This window comes from Elgaria multicarinata, chromosome 3 (genome assembly GCF_023053635.1).
Source record: "Elgaria multicarinata webbii isolate HBS135686 ecotype San Diego chromosome 3, rElgMul1.1.pri, whole genome shotgun sequence".
Taxonomy (NCBI): domain Eukaryota; kingdom Metazoa; phylum Chordata; class Lepidosauria; order Squamata; family Anguidae; genus Elgaria; species Elgaria multicarinata.
The window spans coordinates 29,146,012-29,170,708 of NC_086173.1; the positions used below are offsets into that span (position 1 = coordinate 29,146,012).

Consider the following 24,697-nt stretch of genomic DNA (forward strand, 5'->3'; position numbering starts at 1 on the left):
AGGTCAAAAAAGTAATGGGCACAATTTAGCAGGCATTATTCCTGTGTAACTACCATTTCAAAAAGACTTACCCAAGAATTCTAGCAAGTGCCACTGAAATAAAACATGTGCAGCAGCAGCAGCAAGAATGAACTGCAATCGGCGGACAACTGATCATCTGAAAACATCTATTTCTCTTAAGTATTCATATGTTAAAAACTGCTGCAGATGGCTTTTTATGATGTTTAACATCTGTCCTTCCTGCCCCCATTTTGTTCAGCTTCAAGCCTGAGGACTTGAAATGGCTTACTACTGTCACATTTTAGTTGAAATAGGTATTTGTGCTACTGCTGCCATTTTTAAAAAAATCTAGTGGACTAACATGGCTATTTGCTTTTTTTCTTGGTCTAGTATTAAAAGACAACGTGTGAATCAGAAAAGCAGAACACACAACAGTAAAATTCCTGTGTAAAAAAAGTTAGCTACACAGCAGGGTGGGAAAGATAAAGGAGTCCTGGGTACAGATTTTATGCTACAAGTTACTTTATCCAGTACTTTTCTACAGACTTTCTTTAGTGCATTCCAATATTAGAATGTGTGTGCTTATAAGAAATCTTGCAATAAAGTAATGAAGACAGACCAAATGTGGAGACAGTACATTTATTGAAACTTAGAATAGTAATAATATGAGCTGGGAATTAGAAACAGTTTCTGAAAGATTATGTGAAACTAGGCCCAAAGTTTGCAACCATCAATAGCTGAGACACCATTGCTTCATAAATCCAGAGGTGGGGAAAAGATCATTACTGTTCCAAATTCCGAGAAAACATGTCAATAAAAACTAAATGGAGACCCACAGATGAGTATCTTTTGTTGTTTTAAACATGATTAACCCTCTGAAACCAGCAGCAATTACCTCCTTCAAATGATACGGCACTGCAGATAGCCATTGCTAGCCTTGTATGTTCACAACTTTTAGTTGGCACTCTTAGGACAGCTTTGCTGTTCTTTTTAATTTACATTCTCTAATTCAGCAAAGTGTTTTAAGGTATTTTCATGGCTCTGAAGAAACATCCAGAAATAAATTTGAGAGATTGTGTAGAACAGCCTTCTTTAACCTAGTACCATCTAAACGTTTTGGACTACCACTCCCAGCATTCCTGACCATTGTCCATGCTGGCTGGGGCTGATGGGAGTTGAAGTCTAAAACACTTGGAGAGCTCCAAGTGTTTTAGACTTAAACTTCCATCAGCCACAGCCAGTATGGAAAATGGTCAGGAATGCTGGGAGTGGTAGTCCAAAACATTTAGACAGTACTAGGTTAAAGAAGGCTGCACTACACAATCTCTCAAATTTCATTATGGAAGTTTCTTTAGAGCTATGAAAATACCTTGAAACACTTTGCTGATTTAGAGAATGTAAATTCAAAAGAACAGCAAAGCTGGCATTTAAGAGTGCCAACTGTTCTGTCCAGTTGCTATGATGCAGCAAATCAAGGCCAACTCTTGTAGAATGAAAAGCACTCTGATGTCATCTACAGAAACATAATATATGGCCACATTTAAAGGACTAGCCCCATTTAACTTTTAACACAGTACTGGAGAATCAGGCCAGAAGATCATACCTTCTACTGTGCATCCGTGAAGTGGAATACCTCTCTAGAGTCAAATTTAGCAGGGTCAATTCCCACACTCTTTCCTAGGAATCAAACCAATTCAGGGCACACTGAAGCTGGTGAGAGTTTTATATTGGAAGCAGACAACTTTAAAATGACAAGATGAGCAAGTTCTCATAAATTCATCTAGATCTTGTCAGCTCTTTTCATTTATCTATTCTCAAATCCAAATTTGCCTGAGTCCATGTCCTGTTGTCTTTACATACACTATGGAAAGCCTTTTCCATTCCAGCAACATGTGAAAATCTCATATCCCATAATGCAGTTTAAATACAATTTAAAGCATCCCAGAATCACGATTACTGTTCTAACGTTCACATAAGCTCTCCTCCTGCCAGCTTCTCTTCCCAAATACCCATCTTTCTCAGATAGGTTGCAGCAGTGACCCTTCTTTTGGAAGGCACTCTCAAGCATTTCCACAGGAGCACATTGTCCTGTCCACCGTTATAACACAGTGCTGTCAGAATATTTTAATGCCTAAGTTAGGTAGCCATTCATCTTCAAATGACTGCATTTAGGTGGCAAGCACAGTAACAGGGCACCCCAATGGAAGCAGTATGGCCAAGGAAGGAGGAAGAGGTTAAGGAAGTGATGTTCCTACATCCTCCCTGCTCAGAAGGGCTGAACAAAGCTAGCAACTTAACGGTTTTCTTTCCAAAGAGGTTTTTCTTTTCTTTTTGGAAATATGGGTCTGCATCTGTCTGCACTCACCCACTGAGCAGCAACCAAACAAGGTGGGAATAAACTAGGAAAACTCCACCACCTATTTGACCATTATGTTTATGGCTGGTGTTCATGCCTTCCTCAAGAGACTTTTCATGCCTTTGCCTTCCTTTCAAACCTTCACCGCCTCCATCCAGAGAGAAGCAACTTCCACCAGAGCTAGACTTAAAGAGTAGGCTGACAGATCCCAGCCTCTATTTCAACTTCTGCTGCAACCACTTCTTTTTCCACCTTAGAAAAATAAAATCAACACTAAGAACATATAACTTATTTTAAATTATTTTAAAATGTCTTTTAGAAGGAGAAAGACGGCGACAATTTAAATAGCCCTGTGCCATCCCCTGATGGTTCATGACCTTCAACACCCCACAACGGAGGTTCAGTCTGATAGGAAACATAGCCCCATCTCTTTCCAGTAGGACTGGAAGGGAGTGGGGGAAGCACATGGAGAAAGATGGGTATACCTTTTCACAGCTTCAAGGGCTCCACATTCTCATACCAATAATAAAAACATTTTAAAAAGGGGATAGGGCATTCACACAAGGCAGTGGAGAACACTATAAGCAACCTGCCCACGGCAGAGGATAGCCCAACCTCAGTAGTTAAAAACGGTGATCACTTGGGGAGAGGAGGGAGGGGAGGGGGTGGTTCTGAGGGCAGAGGGGGTGGCCGTGGCTTATCCACACTTGCAGCAGCCCTGGGGTTCAAGTATTCGCCATACGAGTGTACAAAGTCAAAGGCGGGTGGCTGGGTGGGTTGCATGCCCTGTGCACTGAGCAGGGAGTGCAGCATGTTCACTGTATCCTGGTAGTCAATGGCCTGATTCATGTTATGCCCATTGGCCCCAGTAGTGCTCTTGTCCAGTTTTCCATGAGCCCCCCTGGCTTTGCTGCCCTGGGTAAAAGATAGACCAGCTGCATCCAAACTGTGTCCAGGATGCTGAGGGAACGGAAATGGCCCCTTTGAACTTTTACTGATTTTCGGCTGGTGTTCATGTGCTACAGCTGAGGCTTCCTCAGAAAGTGGTCTCTTGCGGGAGGAGCAAGTTGGAATATAACCAACTTTATGCGATACAATGCCACTTTGGTTACCATGTTTGGAGTCCCCTGGTCGCTTGGTGTTGGCAACAGGCTGCGCATGTGAATGTTTGTGAGAGTGGTGGTTATGATGGTGATGGTGGTTAGAGGTGTGGACCTTATGTTTTTCTTTGTGCTCCCCCCGGTTCTTGGCGCTACTTTCATCAGACGAGCTGTGCCGTTCCAATGATGTCGGCACCTTGATGCGCATTTTTATTTCCTCTGGCTTGGTAGAAGAAAGAGCAGGTTTGTCTCCTGGTGCAGCCAGCCTCACTTTGAGGGCAGACAAGGGTTTATCTGCCTTTTCAGCAGAGGGCCGTTCAGAACCATCAGAGTTGCTGCCCAATGGTATTTTCAGGATAATGGGAGAAGGGTTATTCTCTTGTTGCACATCCCGTTCTCGCTGCTGCTGCACAAGCAAGTTCTGAGCAGCATAGGCATATTGAGAGCGCACATTAGCCTCCATGTTCTCCAGCTCGCGTTTCTGTGCAGCCAGCTCCTCAGCATGTTTGGCTCGGTACTCCTTTAATGACACTTTTGCTAATGGTGGATTCTTAATGTTCTGCTTAGAGAAGGAGCCACCACTGCTGTCATGATGTGAATGATCTGTGCTGGCAGAGATGTCATTAGCCCTGTGGCTGACTTCTAGTTTATGTGCAGGGTGCTGAGCCATCCAGTTGTCTGATATCATATCTGCGCTGTCTAAGTCCCCCGGGGAGTCGCCTGCTGAAGCTGGAAGTGAAGCAATGGCTCCTGCAGTTGAGGAAGTAGACATGCTCATCAGCCCTGCGATGGTCGTATCAGATGCACTTCTGGAGATCATGCTGAGAATTGTCTGTTCTGAGAGGCAGTCATCATCACCCTGGTCATCAGTCTTTGATTTCTTGGCTGCTTGGCAGGCCTGAAGTAAAAAACAATAAAACTTGTAGTATGCTAGATTTTTCTCCTACAGAGTCTATATTAGCTCCTAAGAGTAAGAAGCAACTTATAGCCCTCCAGATATTTTAGCCTACAACTTCCATCATCCCTCCCCATTGGCTATACTGGCTATGCAGATGAGAATTGAAGGCCAAAACATCTGAAGGCCACAAGTTGCCCACCAATGTCCTAAGAGAGAAAAGGATACAGGTATGGAGCTATCCTGATTTACTGAAGTGCCATTTATCAATAATTCTTTTTTTCATTCACAAATTCTGTCCTACAGTAAAGAGGACATGTTGTACCTTCAACAACATACTAGCCTTCCCCAACCTAGTGCCCTCCAGATGTGTTGGACTGCAACACACTTGGAGGGCACCAGATTGGCAAAGGCTATACAATATATGATGCTGCCACTCTAGAAAATTCCCTTAAGGAGAATCAAAAAGGGTCCTACACTGGCTCCCAGTTAGTTTGGCCCAATTCAATGCGCTGATTTTGACTATAAAGCACTATATGGTTTGGGAGCTTAGCAGGGTGGATAAAAATCAGTGATTTTTTAAAATAATAATCAGATTTTAAAAATTTAAACTGGATTTTTTCAATAAAATGCTTTTTGCGGAAAAATCTATCTAAAGATAGTTTTCTATTTAAGATACGTTATAGTCCAAAGGATATTCATCATGAAATTAGGATTAGTTTTTAATTATGTAGCATGAGGCTGTTTAAATTTTTTGGTAAATGAATTCCATTAATCTATTCACAATGTCATGCTCTTCCAGAGGTTTCTGTAAGATTACTTTTCTCCTTCCAATAAAGTACAGCAAAAAAGTTGTCCAAATATGAATGATTAAACTGGAGATAGTTCACCTCGCAATAATTTCATAATTATCCATCTATGATGTGTTTCTAATAGTATAACCAAATTAGTATTTTTTTTTTATATCACTGTAAAACTAATCTGAAAAGTTGCTATTCTAAAAATGAAACCTTCATCTGGTTGTAAATAGTAAGATTATACCAGCAAGAATGAGTCTTTGGTAACTCTGAGTTGTGTAAAATATAGTGAGGAAGAGTGCACTTTGGGGGGGGGGTGTCACATGATTAAACTGAGTCTTTCTGAGTAGTGATTTAAATTGTGATTTAAATCAAATCCATCCTGGAGCTTAGTATCTAAAGGAGGGATGAAGAACCTCTGGTCCTCCAGATGTTTGCTGTACTACAACTCTTAAAACCACAGGTGTCCCCGCCCTGACCTAGAGGGACAGTTCTTTGCTTTTGTATCGATCTGTGCCCTATGATCATCAGTGGAGGCCCTTCTCTTAGCACCCCCTCAATCTGAAGTTTGCAGGGAAGCCACAAGGGACAACACCTTTTCGGCAGTGGCCTCCTATTACTCAAATGTTCTACTAGAAGAGGCTTGCCAGATGCCCACTTTAATGTCCTTTTGGTACCATGCTAAGGCATTCTTATTCTCCCAGGACTTTTTAGCATTATTTTATTCTCAGTCTGTTGATGACGTTTATTGGCTTCTTTGAGTTTTAGCTCAGTTGTGTGACTGACTTTTCTGGGTGCTGATATTTGTTTTCTTCTATTTGGATCTTATTTTTAATAGCTGTTTTTTATTATTTGATTTTGCATGCTACTTTAGAGAATGTATTTCATAAAATAAAGAAAGAAAGAAAGAAAGAAGCTTCACGTCAATATTCCAGGTGGAATATTTTTCCAAAAGCAATTTGTTTTTCATGGAAGCCTTATTTTAAAAGCATATGTTACAATAAAAGTAACAGCAATTTGAAGAAATTATTACTAGGTCCAAGCAACAATCCATACCGTCCAGCTTCTTGTTTCAAAAGACAACATATTACAGACAATTCACATGAACATAGAAATATATGTACAGAAGCTATTACAGATTGATCCACTTCTTGGATATTCAACTCTTTAACAATCATATAGGGTAAGGGAATTCTACTTATAAGGCAGTGCACTTTATTATGCATATTTTTCTTCATTGTTTAATGAAGTGGAGTGCACACTCAGCTTTGCCAATTCTCGCACAAAGGGCACAGAGCACCTTACCCGCCAATTCCTGATTCGTTTCAGCCTGTTAGGAGTTTTCTCAAGGATTTGCAGGAATTCATGAGTAAGCTCTGTAAAAGAAGCACAAGAACGCCAGGTAGTGAGAGGCATGGCATTACAAGGCAAGGTCTGGAGGATGTTTTAATTTCCGCCCTTGCTAGCAAGAGACGGAGTGGTTTCAGGACTAATAGCACTGGCTCAAGTTATAAAATTCATCCCACTTAATACTTTTTCTTTATTTCCATGCTGAAAACCTTGGTGAGAAAGTCCCTTAGAAATAAGATACCATGTTAATGAAGTACTTCTTTACTGTGCATGGGAATGTATTTGACCTTGCTCGAAACTTACCATCCAAGAGTTCCAGAGTTACAGTGCCATCAACGTACTCCCACCAGTGCTTCCCGTCCGTGGAGACTGGGATCTCCCAGTTGGACCACTTACAGGCCAAGTGGATGCAGACGCAGGCCACAACGGGAGGGGTGTACTGCAGGCTGAAGGTGGTTAGGTGAAGGCTGACATCACCAGCAGGGAGAGAGAAACAGAAAGCTGTAAGCTTCCAAGCCTGAACGGCAGCAGCACACACAACCGCCCGCTGGACAGACACTGCAAGACGTGAGCATCCCTCAGCTTTAAAAGCTTTTATCATCCTGCATGGTCAAGTCTGCCCTGCTCAAACCATTTTGTTTCAGCCTTTTCCAACAAGGTTTTCCAGGAGCTCCCATCAGCCTGGAGCTCCAGGACCCCTATATGATCTAAACAAACAAGGGATAAAATGCTGTGTGCTGTAGTATTGCCAAACGTGGGGCATAATCTCAAGAAGAGGTTTGGGCAACCTGGCTCCCTCAAAGGAATTTGTTTTACCTGGTGAAAAACCTCCTGTTATGGCAATGCGATCATTGGCAGGTGTAAGTTTTGCATCAGACACAAAAGCCAGCAGTCCAGCAGATGCATTCAGGTTAACAAACCTTAGATAAATTACAGCTTTCTTTACATTTTGGCTCTTCCTCTAATGCCAGTTCTCCAACAGAACATTCAGAGAAGCTTGCATGACAAGAACCTATTAAGGAACTGGGTCTAGAAACCTTGCATGATAAAGATGCTGGCAAGAAAGCAAAATGTGTCTTTACTCATGGTACGTTTATATTCCAATAAAATTCTCTTCTCGAGATGCACTTACAGTATATAGTTACAGCGCAATAGGGATTTGCAAATGGGCAAAATGACTGCTGGGCAAAATGTGGTCCATGTAAAATATGCCAGCTGCTCTCTCCCTCCCTCACACTAGTTGCCAGAGGTGAAAGAGGATTATGGGGGGAGCAGCTGCTGCTGCAGTAATGCAAGCAGGCCGTTTGGAGGATGAGGCTTCAAGCCCATTCCACCCCATCTACTCTTCTAAAGAACTAGCTAATGACCAGAGTGCATAACATATCATACACACCAACCAAACCTATATTCTGCTGTAAGGTCATTCAAATAAGCCAGTTTACATATCTTTAATTCTGTATTCTGCTTCCATGAAGTTGTGAGTAAGGGATAAAGAATTAGAAAGAGAATACAAGCCCTTATCAATTAGTCAGTGGAAGGCCTGACTTTTGAGATTATCAGACACTACCTATGTTATCAAAACATTCTCTAAACTATTTTTAAAAAATTAACAACATCCTCAGGTTACTGAATGCTGCAGGTGTAAAACTCCCTTCAGTTCTGCATAAAGTACAGCCTAAAAACAGTTAAACAGTTGCTTACACCAGACACTGAGACAAAGGTAGTTTGTACTAACGTGTTGTCAGAACAAATCTAGACACCAAACATTACCTCTATAAACTAAGGAGTACAAAAAAGTGAACTCTGTAACAAGGTTGAATTAAAGTACCAAAGAGAACTTTCTCTGCTCTAGAGAATTCAAGATAAGAAAAAAGCCACTCAGGTCAACAAATCCCTGTTTAAGATTATGGTTTGTTCTTCCAAAAACAATCCTAATTCTTTTCATCTCAGCAGTAAAGCGGCTAAGTATCCACTGACTTCCAGATAGATATCTGATTCCTTAATAACAAAGCAGTTTTAGCTCAGACTTATGAATAACCAATTGCCTATGGCAGGTAAGAATTGCTTTTAGGTGACCAATGAAGGAAACTTTACAAAAGCAATTTCTTTTTTCTTTAGGCCACACACAATCATAGTTGTACATGAACTAGTATTATTGTGAACTTATTTACAAAGGTATTTAGCTCCTGTTTTGAAGTTCAAATTCACTATTAAGAACAAAGCCTCATTTTATTCCAGACTAAGAAATCTATTGCCCTGATAGCCAAATGCACATGTTGAATATGATTTGGTTTCTTCTATATTATTTTACATTTTTAAAAATATTTTTGTGTTTTAATCTATTATCCCTCCCTTTTGAGGGGGGGAAGGAGTGCAAAAAAATATTAATGCTCCTGGAATGGTTGAGAATCCCATTCCCAGATAAAACAAAAGAGATAAAATTGAGTCTTCAGCGTGTACCTGTTAGTAGCCATGAAGTATGAAGTCTGTGCCAGATCCTTGCTGGCTGAAAAAGAAAGCGACATCCACAAGTTAGATTTTCCAAGCACCCCTTCTTGCACTACAATGTTTGTGTTGGAGCAATAGTTCGGTAATGTAGCAGCATATTTATGAATTTACTTTTATTCCATATATACCTATCTGCAATAGTTGTCAACTTTAATATTTCCTTTTTGAACTTATTTATCCATCTCTTTACTACTCTAAGCTAAGAAGAGAAAAAAAATAATGCAGTAACATCCTCTCCTACCTACTTTATTTGCTCCTTTAACATGAAATACCAAATCCTACTTATTAAAAAAAGCATCTACCTGGGAACAATTTGTCTGCTAGAAAACACAGCCACTTGCATGCGGAAGCGTAGCAACTGATATACCAGAATCGCAGCCATGTTGAATAATCACTTACCTCGAACTAGTTGTGTGCATTTCACCACGTGTGTGTGAGGGTGATCTATGGTGATCTCGAACCCTGGAAGAAAACCAGAGAACAGTTAGATCATGGATAGAATATGTTTGTGGCTCTACATACCACACAGGCCTCTGATTCTTGGGAGGCAAAGTAGATTGCTCATCCTTCCCCTTAAAGATCATGCTCTGTGCTCAGATGTAAGCAGGACATCTTCCTAGGCTCAAATGAATCAGTTATCCAGCAAAACAAAATGACAGATATTGCTAGTTTCTGAAGCAACTATATTCCATGCTGAAAAGATCATACTGAAATACACCCAAGCATTCTAAGAAAAAAGTATCCTGCATTAAGACAAGAAGAGAAATTCTAACATCTGCTTGGAGCTTATCTTGTCATTTAAAAAAACAAGCAAATGTTTTTCTCTTACAATAACAGATGTTAACTTAGTTTAAGCTTTGTATTTTTCAGCTAGAGTTGTGCATTCTCAGTAACCATAAGAACAACAATTTATGGTTTGAACAATCCAAATGGGCATAGCTCAGCAAAGACAACCACAATTTTTAAGTGAGCTCCATCTTTTGTTTTAACAGTAACTGTTTAAGTACCAAGTTATTTTGGCAAGTTATTTCTTTATTGTTTTCTTTGATAAAAGTACTGCAGCTTGGATTCATCTGCTTGTGCAGTGTATAGCTCGGACTAATTTCCTTGCATACTGCACCTGAAATGTGTATGAATATTTTGCATATAACAGGGAAGATTACCTATTTATAGGTAAACAGCTATCAAAGATGTAAGGAAGATTACAATTTTAGCTGTTAAAAAACCTCTAACAGCCAAGAGGTAGTAATAGTTCATTGCCATCAACAATTCATATTAATTGAACTGGATAACCATTTCCTACCCTGTGCTACCAAGCTGATGATACAATTAGAACATTAGGCTGTCAATTTGTTAGATTTCAATCCTGTGTATAATGCTTGAAACTTGATCGATATAAATCCTGTTAAAGAGAAAAACCCTAACCAATTTTTGTATATTGATATTTGTTTATAAACAGAAACATATCAATATATTCACCCTGAACAAAACATATCAAACAAATCATAAATTGGCAGTTGTGACAAGGTTTGCCGCCTGGACTGATGCTCTCCCACACTGGCCAGCTGTGCCTCTGCCCTCCAGCTGTGAAGAAGACTGGGATTAGACTCTCCACTCTGCGGAACTTTCCTGGGTCTGAGATTCATGAAGCAGCCCGTCCGCTTGGAAAAACTTACCCAGGGTCTGCAGTATTATGCTCTCTAGAATGACCAGGTCTTGGGCTTGTTGCAGGTAAGCCTGGGGTTGAGAGGACAGGCAGGTTACTTGTGATGAGGCACTCTGTATCAAGCCTGCATATTTCTAACACTCTCTTTGGGAGGCAAAAAATATCAAGGGGGAATCTTTATCATATTCAATGCTGGAGAGAATTGGCACAAGCATCCCATTCTCAGAAAGACAGATTTCTTGCTCAAGAAAAGCTGCTGTTGATTCCACATTGGCTTCAATTGTCATGAAGTGCAAGCTAAAAACGGTCCTTTCCTCCAATTTATTTTCAGAATAAAGCTTCCCCCTTGTTGGCAAGGTTAGACGTGCTGGTCCTGTCAGGAAGGCTGTGGTGAGATGTGAAACAACGTGCTTAACAATCCTCCTGTTTGAATGGCAGGGACAGGATTGAATTTCAAACATCATTTTCTGTGTCACCATAAGAGGGTGATCCTGGCAGGCAACATCCACCCCTTAATGGAAACAGTGCTACACACCTGGCTTTCATTCACAACAGTCTAGCAGGAACATACAGCACAGACAAGCAATTTGGCTTACAAAAAACCGAGAGCTTTCTGTACTATGCACCAGCAAAATTCAAGAGCTAATTACTATTTTTCAGGAATTTAGTCACTTATATCAACAAAGCAGTAGCACTCTAGATCAATGGAGCATGGGGAGTTTGCACTGCCAGGATTTGTTCTTTTCCCTCCCTCACTTGATGAACACTCTGCATGTTCCACAGATGTTTAGCTACTTACCTCACTCCTTGTATCAGGAAGAGCCTCAAGAGGATGCAGACAGGCATGAACGACCTTGATGACATGCTCCAGTTTTCGAGGTTGTTCCTCCACCTTGGCTGCCAGGAAAAGGGCAGCTGGTGCTACAGACTTCACAGAGAAAAGATACATAAACATCTCCTCCAAATGGCAGCAAAACCCATTGGTCTCAAATGTCCAGAGGAGTTACCTTAACAGTATGATCTTAGAACATGGCAAATGTCCCATTTGACTAAATGTTCACAAGGCACATTTCATACATGAAGATTGATTTGACAAGGTATCATTAACCTGTTTAAATCTCTACACATGCTGCACCACATAAAACCTATTTTACAACACGAGAACTATAAAACATTTGATATCCAATGCTAATTTTGGAATATATTTCAACGTATTCATATTATAGAAGTTATATACAATAGCAAGCATAACTGAATGCAGAAGGAAGGTCTCTAGGAAATTTAGACTTTTTTCAAAGATGCATGCCTCCAGTTCTTGCGGCCAGAGAAACTTCTATAAACGTGTAGGCAATGTGCACTGAAGGATAAAGCAAGAATATGTACATATTCCTATTGTCCTCTACCATCACCTTCCTCTCTCCAAATTCTGTGAAAACTTCATTAGTGAAATCAGAATAAGTTACAAAAATGCACAATCTTTAAGTGAGGAGCATGGATATGTTTGTGATCAATGCAAGAGCTACCTTTATCCTGTATTTCCCAAAACTTTACAGGCCTATAGGACGAGAAATCAGGATTTTGCAGATTGCCTATAAGCAGTAAAGAGTTTATAAGGGGAGAGGGCCATTTCAGTTCTGGTGCCCAAATGTTAAAATGTGTTCCTTCAGGAAGTTTGCCTGGCCCTGGCCCTTTTTTTAAGCAATAAATTAAAATGGTATTCTTTTAATGAGATTTTACCTAAGTGATATCTGAAAGTTTGTTGTTGCATATGTTTTCATTGATAACTGCTATTGTTCCATTTTATTGCTGTCTTATTGTTTTACTATTGATATAGACCACTGAGTTAATTTGTTTGTGCTTTCTTATTATTTATCTGTAATTGTTAGTCACCTTGAAAATCCCTTTCAATCAGGAAAGTGAGATAAAATATTTTAATAAAAAGGGACATTATCCATACTTGAGGCTCTTTATAACTAAGCCAGTGTCTACAAAGGTTTCATTCCACATCACATATTTCAACAGACTTCCACTACAGTACCTTGAACTCCCTTGACCTGCTGGCAAAAAGAGCATGTAACACACCTACTCTCTATTCCAAGTGATAAACAGAAAAAGTTCAAGTGATACTTACATTTCGATGAAACTGGGTAAAGGACTGAACCATGTAGAACCGATGCATATAGACAATAGCAGTGTTGATAGTGAGTTGAGAACTAGCAGCTTAAAGTTAAGGAAAAAGCAGGCTGAGGTTTTCTAAGTCGATTTCAAAATAATCTATCTGGTTACAATTCAAGCAAAACTATAGGTTTTAATGCATTGCTGTACACATTCCAATCTTTCCAACAAACACTGATACTTGTTTTTGAACAAATACACCACTGTTTCACACAGCCCCCAGATTTGTGCAATACAATCCCTTTACATGTAGCCTTACTGAAAATTACTTGTCCAGGAGATGCAGTTCCCATAAAATCTAGATCAGACTTGGGCTACAATTCCATCCATCCCTACCTGGGAACAAGCCCCACCGAACATAGATAGCATATATTAAGAACTTTTGTTTAAGGCAGCATGCAAGCATTTAAGCCAGTCTCACTATATAAAGTACATAGACTATATATTTATCAGAATGTTAATTCTGCTTGTTAAATACATACACGACTTGTGGCTCACTTCTCCAAATTTGGTCTCTTTCCCCACCTACAAACAATTCTCCTAAAATTCTGGTGCTCTCTCCTAAATTCAACTCTCATCAGGGTGTAGAACGATGAATCAAACCAGAAAGGCCTGCCAACAAATGGGTTCGCCTTCTAGTGGTTACTCAATAACTGGTTCCCCTGTCCCTTTAATGTTTGGGCCTTGCTGTTCAGCAGAGGTCTAACTCGAGCTACCTGGACTTTAGGGCTTAGTCGTCTTTCTCTCAACTACATCGCAGTTTCGCCTCAACCCCCTTCACGACGTAAGAGCAACACTCCACCACCAACACGTGCGTTCGGACTCCCACCCCAACCCGAGCCGCGGTCTTTGCAGGGCGCGGCCTAACGAGGCGCCCCGGCCATACATCGATTGCCAGCCACCCGGAGGGCCTGGGCTTGGTACTACTCCCCCACCCCCCCCAGCTTCGTCTAGTTATATACCGTTAGCCTAGAGACTGTTCACCCAACCCTCGGCTAGGCCTAGTCCATCTCGCCAATCCTGCTTCCCCCACCCCCCACTCGACTCAGCGCCGGCTTCAGCCGCGGCCTACTCCCCGGAATGGATACACATTGAGGCGTTGGCCCATGTCCTGAAGCAGATTAGCTGCCTGCTGCCGGTAAGACAATTCCTTGTCCGGGTCGAGCCCAGCCCGCCGGGAAGGGCTCCGCGCTATCTGCTCCCGGCTAAAGTACCAGCGCCTTCCTCCTCCTCCTCCTGCTGCCGCCGCTGCAGCCGCCGCGCCACACACCGCCATGATGGCCGCCGTCGCCGTCGACAACGACGCATGCGCGTGTGAACACACGCCGCACGCACCGGGCTACGCTCGCGTGATCTCGGCCTTCACGTACGTGCCTGTTTCCTTTTCCTCTCCCGCTGGAAGCACTTCAGAAAAAGAAAAAGAAAAAAAAGGAGTCTACATCCAGAACTTCCGGTTCTTGAAAGCAAGTACGTTTCAGATGCGTCGCTCTATCCTTGCCAGCTCTATGGTGATACTACCATGAACTCCAGGAAGCCGCGAACATAAGGACGAAAAGGCTCGCTGGTTTAGGGCGCAGTCCTATTGCATGTTGAGACAGTGGGGGAGAAATCCTGCAATTCTCTGCATTCCCCGTGCTGGATGGAGAATACTGGGAATTATAGGACTTTCTTCTTCAATCTAAACATACACAGGACTGCGCCCTTACACGGTTTAAGAGTAATAAATTCAGAAGGTGGTTGCATTCAGCTGAGCAGTGGGTTTGGGCGGGTCCCCCCCCCCCCCCGGGAGATGGTAGCAAACACTTTGGCACCAGGTAAGCCAGTTAACACATCATACTACATGTATTGATTTACCTAGTGTCAGAATGCTTGTTATCAACCACAACGTCACTGTGAATTACCACAGTTAATAATGTGATTTTCACCATCAGTGCTTTATGCATTGAATCCCCTTTGGGCCTTACTGTTTACAGTGCTTCACCACCACCATTTAAAAATAACTTTAAACTCTCCGCAATACTCCCATGTATCTGATGAAATTGACTGTATTTCACAAAAGCTACCAGAATAAACATGTTCGTCTTTAAGGTGTGGCAAGACTGTTGCTTTCATATTATGATTAATTGGTTTGTATACACAGATACTGCTAGCCACATGAGTTGATGTTGAAAAATCTAAATTATGTATCCTTATAATTGTTCTTTCTGCTGTTTAATATTGCACTAGAGAGAATGTATTTCACTGATAATGATGCAGTAGGTGGCCACCTTAGGCTGCAATCCTACACCCACTTACCTAGAAGTAAACTCTATTGCACTCAATGAGTGTGACTTCCAAGTAGACTGCATGATTAAAAACCCATTCTTAGATAGTACTATTATCAACCTTAGCTCCTATCTGAAATGTGGAGCTCATCATGCAAAATGGTTGTAATCCCCACTGCCGTTTGGGGATATTGAGAGTGGATGGCTACCTATTCTAGCCCCTCAATGACACTGTAGAGGTCCCAGTTATTTTGGTTTTCACCTCCTCATTGACTCTTGCCTTTCCCATTAAGTCAGAAAATTAACTCTAAATACATATATGCATCTTCAACTGCAAGACTGGCTCTCTGAAGGTATGGAAAAAATTGGGGAAAACAAATATAAAAAGGGACAACATGGATTAAAGAAAGTAACTCCTAAAGAGTCAAAACTGGACTGATTTTTAAAAAGTAACAGTGCATTTAATTTGTCATCCCATAGCGCTTATTTTGGTCAAGACAATAGCAAAACGTCTTCCTTTCACTTTCCTCTTCCATTACGTCTCAGTTTATTTCAGTTTGAGCTGGGTAAATGGAATTCAGCTTTCTCGCCTTTGGGGAGGCCATTTTGAGAAGGGTTTGGGGATCCCTTCTTTAGCTCATATTTCTTCACACTGCTTGGGGACAATCATAGCTATGAACCTTTTTTTAAAAAAAGCTGCATTACAGTGAAATTTGGAGAAGAAGGATTCATTGAGGTTTTGTATAAAAAGAATGTCCAAAAGTAGCACAAGCCAGGAAAATAAAGGAGAACGATGCATCAGACAGATGTAGTTGCCTAAGCTTAGTATTTTCTTCTATACACTGCGGTAACATGGGCAGGTGTTGCTCTGTGCTTCTGTTTGGTAATAGGGAAAAGCAGCTTTGAAAATGATCTCAGATATGTGGAATCTAAAGCTATGGGAGTTAGATAAATTAGATGGAAATAAATATTTACATAAGCCATTTTCAACTTTTCCTCAACACCTTTTTTAATTGTTTTTTTTTAAACAAAAAACACAACTGAAAAATTACATGGGAACCAGAGAAAAGAGAGTTGTTATGTTTCAGAAAATCCTACAAATTACTTTTCTAGGCAGGTCACTTTTAGCCTTCACAACAGAAGAGAACTATGAGAAGGGTTAGTTGTTTTTTGAGGAAGAAGATAGCTATTTGTGATTCAACAGGCATGAAATGAAATCAATCAGCCACAGAAAAATGTGTAATACTCTGTTCGTACAGGGATAGGCAATAATCAGGAGAAACAGCAAGAACCTAAGAAAGGCTTTAATACATTCTAAAAGGTGTTAATATATTCTGAATGCACTGGAATCTCATTTTCCATGCTTACTCAGAAGTGGTAAGTCCCACTATATTTAGTGGAACTTACTTCCAGGTAAGTATGCACAAAATCCCAACCTTTGATAATTGGCAAATCCAGGCTAGATTTGCTTACTAGAGACCTTGGAGGCAGAGAAACCAAGCAGTCAGAAAGAAGCCTGACACCTATGTACCGGTATGTTTATTCAGAAGTAAAGTTCCACCATAGGAGAGCAGCCCTAGTGTGCATGGCTGGCATTTCAAGAAGGCTGAACAGCTGACATCTCTACTCTAAAGCTAGAAGCTGTTATGGGTGCCAGCTCTTCATAGCAGTTATTTTGCTTGTGCTAATTTCCTAATTAAGCAACTGTAAGTTAGGATGACCATATGACCGGGTTTTTGATGACAAATCCGGGAGGGGGAGGGGAAATCCGGATTTTTCCAAAGAGCAGCTCTAATGGGACTTAACTAAAATGCTTATAACTCTGTCATTTTTTAAGATAAAGACATGAAACTTGGCACAATGGTAGCTCTTAGGAAGGGCTTTAGTCATACCAAATTTGAAACAGTTCCGTTCATCCATTGATTTTTTTAGGATTTTTTTAAAAATTGAGGTTTTAAAATTATTTTTAAAATCATCATTTTTAAAGATAAACAGCTGAAAGTTGGCACCATGATAGCTTTTAGGTAGAGCTTTAGCCATACCAAATTTGAAACAGATCTGTTCATCCATTGATTTTTAGAAATTTTTTAAAAGTTCAAAGTTTTAAAATTATTGTGTTTTAAAACTGCTGGAGCCATATCCTTCGAACTCAGGTTGTCAAACCTCCTCTTTGGGGTTTTGCATATTTAGCAGTTTCAGCCTTTGGCATTCAGGGGATCCCCAGTCTTTAGATAAACTGCCACAACACCCACCCTAATGTTAGAGTAGAGAAACTTGTGACAATTATACACAAGCTTTTTTAAAAAATTGAAATTAAAAAAAGCCAGCCATCCGGCCGGCCAGTAGCAAACCCTGTTAACAACAACAGCAGCTTGCAATGAGTGAAGACACAGTCAGAAAAGATATTTGAGGGAAGGGGAGACTGTATCACACAGAGTATAGCAAAAGCTTCAAAGTACAGCAAAACCTACAAAAGTATGAGTGAGTGAAGTTAATTTCAGATACATTGAATCTCTCATTTGTTCTTTATTTCAGTGATTTTAACATTAAGATGCTATGTAGAACAGATTTGTCTTAAATGTGTGCTGTAAAATCAGACATGTGACCAAGGCTATGTTCGGGTGGGCACGCCCCCTTGGTGCTGGACACGCCCCCTTGGGGGCTGACCATGTTGTCCTCCTTTTCGGTTTCCAAAATATGGTCACCCTAAAGTTGCCCACTATTTAGTATAATTGGCAAGCAAAACAAATATGTTAACAGCAAAGCTGGGCATTTGAGGGGATAGGTTTTTCATTCATGGCAATCACATGCAAAGAATAAATTTAAGGAAGTCATGACACTGGAGAGAACTAAGATGGGGGTAATGAAATTATTCTTTTCACCTTTATATCTCTTTCCTGCAGCCAGGTCTCAGGTACATCAAGATGTATTTTTCTTAAGTTGCCACCTCACACACTCAGGTTTTGATTCCAGTAAACAGGGCAAGCTGGGTGTGCATCACCATGGCAACACAACAAACAGTTGCTTTAGAAGGCAGGAGGCAGAACGTTGCAGTTGGGAGGCTGTGGATGGCAGTTGAACCTACCGGAAAATAAAACCCCGGTAATGGCTTTCTTTGGATTAACTTTTATGGGACATCAGGAGCCTTTCCGGGACAGAAGACTAGCATTAGTTGAGCATGAAGTGCCAGGTAAGGAAGTTGTCCAAGAACATCTACTTCACTGCATAATAAAATGGTGTTTTTTTTTTTCACATGATACAACAACCCACTGTGGGTTATTTAATCCATCTTGAAGCTGTGGCGTGCAGCTGCTATTTTTCATATCCAAGCCTCACTTGGGGGTTATCATATTGTGCAAACCCGGTAAGCATAATTTAACCCTCACATAACTCACACTAGCCAGGTTTGCACAATATGAAAATTCCCAAGTGGGAGTTTGGATATGCAAAGTGGCGCCCACGAGCTGGGCCGTGTCACATGAACCAGGTCATTGTCATCCTTCCTGTGTTTCGCTGTGCAGGTGTCTCTAGTCATAAAAGACTTCAACCGGTTTAGCACTCATTCTTTCACCTCAGGGAACCCTGAGAATTACTGTTCTCTTAGGAAGGCTATGGATCTTTAATGAGATTCTCAGCACCGTGGCCAAACTACCATTGCCAGTGTTCTTTGAGGGGCAAACTGACAGTGACAACTGTCATGTTTTGGACTACAATTCCCAGCATTCCTGACCATTGGCCATGCTGACTGGGGCTGATAGGAATTGTAACTGATTTCATCTGGAGGGCACCAAACTGAGGACGGTACATGTCTCAAATATGTTGTCTCCCACCTTCAATCTGAAGTGGAACTTCCAGGAACATGAGATGAACCATTTATCTAGACTGGGCTTCATTTCAAACAACACTAGGATATTGGCTGGTCCTTATATGACCATATCACTTTTAAGACATATGCATTCCTAAACTCATTACTGCTTGGCTGAATCACCACTCAATGCTTAGCAAACAAGATGTCCCTTAAAACGTTTAGATAATGCTTGGATCCCACCCTTTGTCATAGGAGGTCAGTGTGATGTATATAGGATTCCTAGGCAGTCTCCCATCCATCCCAGTACCAGCAATGTCCAATCCTGCTTAGGTTCAAAAATGGAATGACCATCAGGCAATTTCAGACTTTTCTGCTACTACAAATAGATGCTTGTTCCATTTTCTTTGCATTTTTTACCTGCAACCTGCTGTTGTCTAGAGTGACTTTTGTTTTTCTTTTGTCCATCTTCAGTGGGAACACCAACCCCCAAACTGGTACTTTTCTACCCAAAGCTGCCACCCATAGGACCAGCAGGGTTTGATGGCACCGTACACCAGGGCAGCTACTGCAAGTATCAAGAGGCCATCAAACGTGCACAGCTCAAGAAATGTAGGTGAAGCTCCAGAAGCAGGGTTTAAATAAGGGTTTGGGGGTGGGGGGAACCACCAAGGATTTTCTGGGATCCCTTAAAGTTATGGAGGGCCTGTGGCCCTCCAGATGTTAGACTACAACTCCTATCATTCCTGACCATTGGCCATGCTCACTGGGGCTGATGGGAGTGGGAGGGGCATAGGTTCATCCATCCTTGTCTTAGAGGGAAGCCCAGATTCATGAGTCAGGGGATATGGCCTGGGAGTAAGGGCCTCTCTGGGTTAAAAGCAACTATGAGGGTGGAAAACACACAATCCCAGAGAATGCTGGGAGGCAGGCTTGGAGGAAGGAGGAGGCCTAACAGACCCTGGATTCTCTGAAGAGGATGCTGATGCCCTGTGCCATAGACCTTCAACTTGCAATCAAGCATACGAGTGCCTTACTCACTACACCAATGCAACAGCCAGCCCCTTCTGTACTGCAGGGGAAAGAAGGCAGGAAATCTCCAGGTGCATGGCCCCTTCCAACTCTACTATTCTATGATTCTGTGTAGATGCCAAGTTGAAATTTGATGTTCAAGTGTGCCTCTGAGGAAGAACAATTTGAAACATATTGGGCTTAATAATACACTTTTGTGCACCAGAAGGTTTCCTTCCCTCCTTCTTTCCGGAGGCAATACTTCAGAAAAGAATCCTTCTAACCTAGAGATTCAGATGATCATGAGGAGCAAATCACCTCTCATGCTCTTGTCCACACAGACCCGGGCAATTGCACCGAGTACTGGACAGCTGGGGCTAAAAGGTTCAGCAGAGTCAAGGACACAGTATTCCTTGGTTCTCTGGGACAGGAGTAGAGGATATCCAGTAGGAGCAAGCAAGAAGGAAAGAGTTTGCAGCTCAAGTACTAGAGGCTGCACTCCTCAAGAATACTTTGGTATCACAATTGCCGAGCAGAGCTTAATGGACACAGCAGTAGCTTGAGACCACCATTAATTTGTTATCCACTTGTGATGCCTCAGCTGCTTGTAATCATGCTCAAGTCAATGGATTCTGGAAAGTGCTGAAGGCCGGCCCTTTCACCAAGACTCTGCTCTCCCATGTCTTCAGACCAGCTATGGTTGAAATCCAGGTCCCCAAATGACCGCCTGAAGAGCAGCAGGCCAAGGGGCCAGTGGCAAACAGGCCCTGTGTCAGCACCTGAGCTGCTGTGGGCATGCCAGGGTCCACCAGGGCTGAAGCTGGAGCATCCTTTTTCTTATTTTGAAGGATTGTAGAGTTGAAAGGCAGCCAGCTGGACATGTACTTGATTGCCGGTGCTCGATATATATATTATCCTCTTCTACAACAAAATGGTGTGTATTCCCAAGTAAATGCATTTAGCATCACAGCAGCAAAAGCAAGCTCTGTTTTCCCTGTAGTGATAATAGTGCTATGATTTCTTTTTTAAAATCAGGGTTTGTAAATGAGTTTTCTCTCTCGGTCTCTTAACAGATCAAGCTTGTAGAAGCATTTGTATAGCATGGAATGGCAGGAAGGGGAGAAATGTTAGTTGTGGGCTTAAGTATACATGGCTACCTAAAGCTCCCCTCCACCCCCCACCCCCTAAGATATTTAAACCCAGGGTCTAAAGTCACCAGACTGCACCATTGCTTCAGATAGCAAGTGGTTTCTTCCATCTAACAGCTAAAACTCTTTGTCGGCTTTTCTAGATGCCAATCAACAGTACAGGGTGCCATTGACCTGTGGACAAGATATTGGCTGGTGGCTGCCCATGGATCTGTCAGTCAAGCCAGAAGATGCCATACCTTGGATAAGGGTACAAAGGCACCCCCAGGTGCGGAGCCCCATGACCAAGTGAGCATACAGTGGGTGGCAGAGAATCAGTGCACCCTAGCCCCACCCTTCAATCAAGGTGTCTCAGGGTCAATCAGACAACACAATAACCAATGGTTGTTTAAACAGTCAATGGTTGGTTATTTAACCCTCCGTGGGTTATCATGTTGTGTGGTGTTTTTAACCAACAGCTGGTTATTTGGCTGAAATAACCAACACAAATACCAATGCTGTGCAGAGTTGGCTCTTTGAATCACTGTTGGTTATTGTGTTGTGTGGAGGGCACCATTGGTTATTTCCTTGGCCACCGTTAGTTATTTCATCAGCCACAGAGTCACAAGGCAAGAGTGGGCAAAGCAGCAGCTGCAACTCTAGCCCAGCCAGCAGGATAGATTTTTGGCAGCAATGGCTGATAGGATAGTATCGGAAGGTCTGGTGGGGAGAGAGGGGGGATGAGTGAGTCAACTCAACGCTGATCCTAATCCACACCGCAGTTGATTATCACGTTGTGGGTGAAGTACACCTATTGAGTTGATTATTACCCTATCATTGACTATCGTGTTGTCCAAATGCAGTCATTATGAGGGAAGCATGACTGCTGTTGAGAACAGCCATCCTGCATTTCCCCATTGAAATCTAGCAAAAGACGTTAGCCTGGTTCAGACAACACGCTAAACCACGCTGCTTAACCATTTTGTGGTTAAAGCAGCATGGTTTAGCGTGTTGTCTGAACCAGGCCATCTTTTCACCCAAGGGTTCCTACCACCACCTCCACTTCTAGATCACATCATACATCTGCTTTTATTAGACTTCACTAAGGAGATGCAGAGAGGAGATTTAGAGTGGCTACTTTCATTCCCACACCCTTTTGTAATGTACACAGGTAGGAAGAAATCAATATCCTTAGAACTATGGTGTGAGGCCACAAGGCCAAACAATGCAGGAGATTATTATGCAAAAAACAAATAGAACCTTTTCTATTCAGGAGACAAAGATCCAGTAAAAAAATTAAAACATCCAGTCAGAGTGGGAGTGACCCACTCCCAATTCCTAAGCAATTTATGTAGCAAGTTGAATAACATGCATCAGACACCTTAAAGTGGGACAATTACTTTTTTTAGTAAGCTAGCCTCTCCCAGTTCTTCAGTTTGATAGCAACAAAATGTATTCCATTATGCCAACCCAAGATGCCCAAACTAATTTATATGTACTCTGTTCCCCATTGTCATGCTGGTTTCTTGCCTTGCCCTACAAAGACACTGTGAGGTCTAGTTAGAAAGCCATTTACTAGGGCTGCGCACGCCCTCCCCGAACCACTTTGGATCCTGATCCGGACCTTCTGGTTCGGGCCCAAACCGGTTTGGGTCGATCCGGACCTCCCCCGATCCACTTCGGATCGACATCCTTAGGTCCGGATCAATATTTGGATGCCATTTGGCCCCCTTTCCCTGCCTCCACTGTCCACCGCCACAGTTTTGACTGCCGCCCATGCCTAACTTAAGGCCGTGGCCTATTTCTGACCTTAGGGATGGCGGCATTCCAAGCCACCGCATGGACCGTGGTGGCCAACGGAGCCAGGTAAGCCTTCCTCCCTTCCCTGGCTCTGCCGCCGTCGCCGCACGGACAGCGGTGGCGGATGGGGGAGCCAGGCAAACTCCCCTCCCCACTTACCTGGCTCCGAATCGCTTCGGACCGTTCCGAACCTCCCCGATCCACTCTGGTACCAGGCGTAGGAGGTCTGGATCAGTGCGCTCCATTTCGGATTCGGGGATCCGTAATGGAGCGGAGCACACCCCAACCATTTACTACATCCCCTCAGGGGACAACGAGTGTTTCCTGGGCCCATCTAAAAGGGATTGACCCCTGAAGTGCTGACTTCACTTCGATCCATTTTGTTATCTTTTGGATGAAGTAAACCCTCCTCTAACTAGAGGCCAGAGTTAGAATACTTCTCTTTTGTGCTGCCCCCCCATAGTTTTTTCTTAAAAGAGACATTCATCATGTTGCTTTGAAAAACAGTTGCCCTGGAAGCAATTGCTACACCTCTGATATATTCTAGGGAACTATAATGTACTCGGAATGGCACTTCTCTTAGATCACATAACAACAGACCGGAAGGTAAATTCATGTTTTTGTTTTGCTGCAGATTTATAGACAGCATGGCGATCAGCAACCCTCTCTTCAGCTTGTTCTGAGTGCCTCATTGGGGAACCGTAACAAGGACAGTGCCATTGTTCCCAGATTAAGGCCCGAGGCATGCTCTGTACCAATAAATGGGCTGAATGCAGTCATCTATGTGGCTTCTTCTTGCATAACAATTGGAAGGGAAGATGATCACAGCATCACTTGGCATTCTAATCATCCAATAAGTTGAGGAAATTTATTTACACATTTCTGCTTCCCTAAAGTTCTCATTAGTTTGTGAAGCATGGTACATATTTTTTCACCTGCCAGCAGTTGAATTCAGATGACCAAAGTTACCTTTCTGTCCTACATGCACCACGGTTAGGTTTGCATTTGTACAGTGGCCACTAGCTATCAAGCTAGAATTTTGACTTAGTTCCACTTATATCCAGAGAGCACTACCTTGGTTTGGATTTTGTGATGCATGTTTTATGACTTTTTGAATTGATTTCAGTGGGACCTAAATGTGGGCCTAGCGAAGTCACACTTAGGTTCCAACCCTTTGTCCTTGCCATCTAAGGAACATGCTTACGTTGCAGAGAGATCGGTGGAAGGGCAAATAAACTTCCAAAGAACGGTTTGGGATTTCCCATCACAGAAAATGTTAAGACTATGCTAAACAAGAATGTGAACATTCAGTGTTGGCTGTGCTATTTCCTTCAAGTTTTTATGATTGAACATTTGCTTTAAAAGACATAAAATCAATTAGCTATCACATATTTTATATCCTTTATCTTGTCCTATATTTATACATTCCATTCCCCCCTGCCCCCCCCCCAAATACTACTGGAATGAGAATGGTTTTTGTGTGTGGTTAAACTTAAACATCCTTCCCAACCTGTACCATTCAGATGCTTTGGTCTACACTTCCCATCATGTGATATGAATAGAAATCATATCTGGTAGTCAGGAGTTGGGGAATGCTACATCAATTCTGGGTGTCAGGCACTTAGAAGAGGCATCCCTTTCTAACATACACACACACAACTCCCTCTAAAGGAAGGAATACCTCTTCTAAGAAAGGCCTGCTGTGACATGTGCGTGCATAATTTAAAAAAACAAGGATGTCTTTTGTTCAAAAGTATTGTTCCATTCATACAAAAATGCATGCAGATGTAAAATCAATTAAAACATGTACGATTAATGAAATAGTGCAATCTAATGCGTGTTT

The 24,697-nt window shown here is 42.0% G+C and overlaps 2 protein-coding genes across 4 annotated transcripts; one reads left to right on the forward strand and one right to left on the reverse strand.

Moving 5' to 3' along the window:
* Positions 1–621: 621 nt before the first annotated feature.
* CCNT1 (cyclin T1) lies at positions 622–14,147 on the reverse strand. Of its 3 annotated transcripts, XM_063119779.1 has the most exons (9): positions 13,936–14,147; positions 12,804–12,885; positions 11,472–11,600; positions 10,683–10,743; positions 9,406–9,468; positions 8,959–9,004; positions 6,802–6,965; positions 6,454–6,524; positions 622–4,354 (listed from the first exon to the last, which is right to left on the reverse strand). In XM_063119779.1, exons 1-9 carry the CDS (start codon positions 14,121–14,123, stop codon positions 2,993–2,995), a joined length of 2,166 nt encoding a protein of 721 aa, XP_062975849.1. In that variant the 5' UTR covers positions 14,124–14,147; the 3' UTR covers positions 622–2,992. The 3 variants fall into 3 exon arrangements, 2 of the variants coding, with proteins under 2 accessions (XP_062975849.1, XP_062975850.1); XR_010025177.1 differs by lacking the exon at positions 6,802–6,965 and having other exon boundaries at positions 4,264–4,354; XM_063119780.1 differs by lacking the exons at positions 6,802–6,965; positions 9,406–9,468; positions 10,683–10,743; ... (1 more) ...; positions 12,804–12,885; positions 13,936–14,147 and having other exon boundaries at positions 8,959–9,000.
* Positions 14,125–23,558, forward strand: SPMIP11 (sperm microtubule inner protein 11). Its single transcript, XM_063121448.1, has 4 exons — positions 14,125–14,314; positions 19,391–19,528; positions 21,219–21,363; positions 23,489–23,558. Exons 1-4 carry the CDS (start codon positions 14,125–14,127, stop codon positions 23,535–23,537), a joined length of 522 nt encoding a protein of 173 aa, XP_062977518.1. The 3' UTR covers positions 23,538–23,558.
* Positions 23,559–24,697: the final 1,139 nt, after the last annotated feature.

Bases quoted from the DNA above. Each gene is read 5' to 3' on its own strand.
- CCNT1 (XM_063119779.1), bottom strand. From the start codon at position 14,123: ATGGCGGTGTGTGGCGCGGCGGCTGCAGCGGCGGCAGCAGGAGGAGGA. The intron at 12,886-13,935 runs GTATCCATTCCG...TTAAGCTGCTAG, and splicing joins ATGGGCCAACGCCTCAATGT to TTCTCAACTCACTATCAACA. The intron at 9,005-9,405 runs GTAAGTGATTAT...TTTCTTTTTCAG, and splicing joins ATGCACACAACTAGTTCGAG to CCAGCAAGGATCTGGCACAG.
- SPMIP11 (XM_063121448.1), top strand. From the start codon at position 14,125: ATGGCCGCCGTCGCCGTCGACAACGACGCATGCGCGTGTGAACACACG. The intron at 14,315-19,390 runs GTACGTTTCAGA...GTCCATCTTCAG, and splicing joins CTTCCGGTTCTTGAAAGCAA to TGGGAACACCAACCCCCAAA. The intron at 21,364-23,488 runs GTGAGCATACAG...GTTTTGCTGCAG, and splicing joins GTGCGGAGCCCCATGACCAA to ATTTATAGACAGCATGGCGA.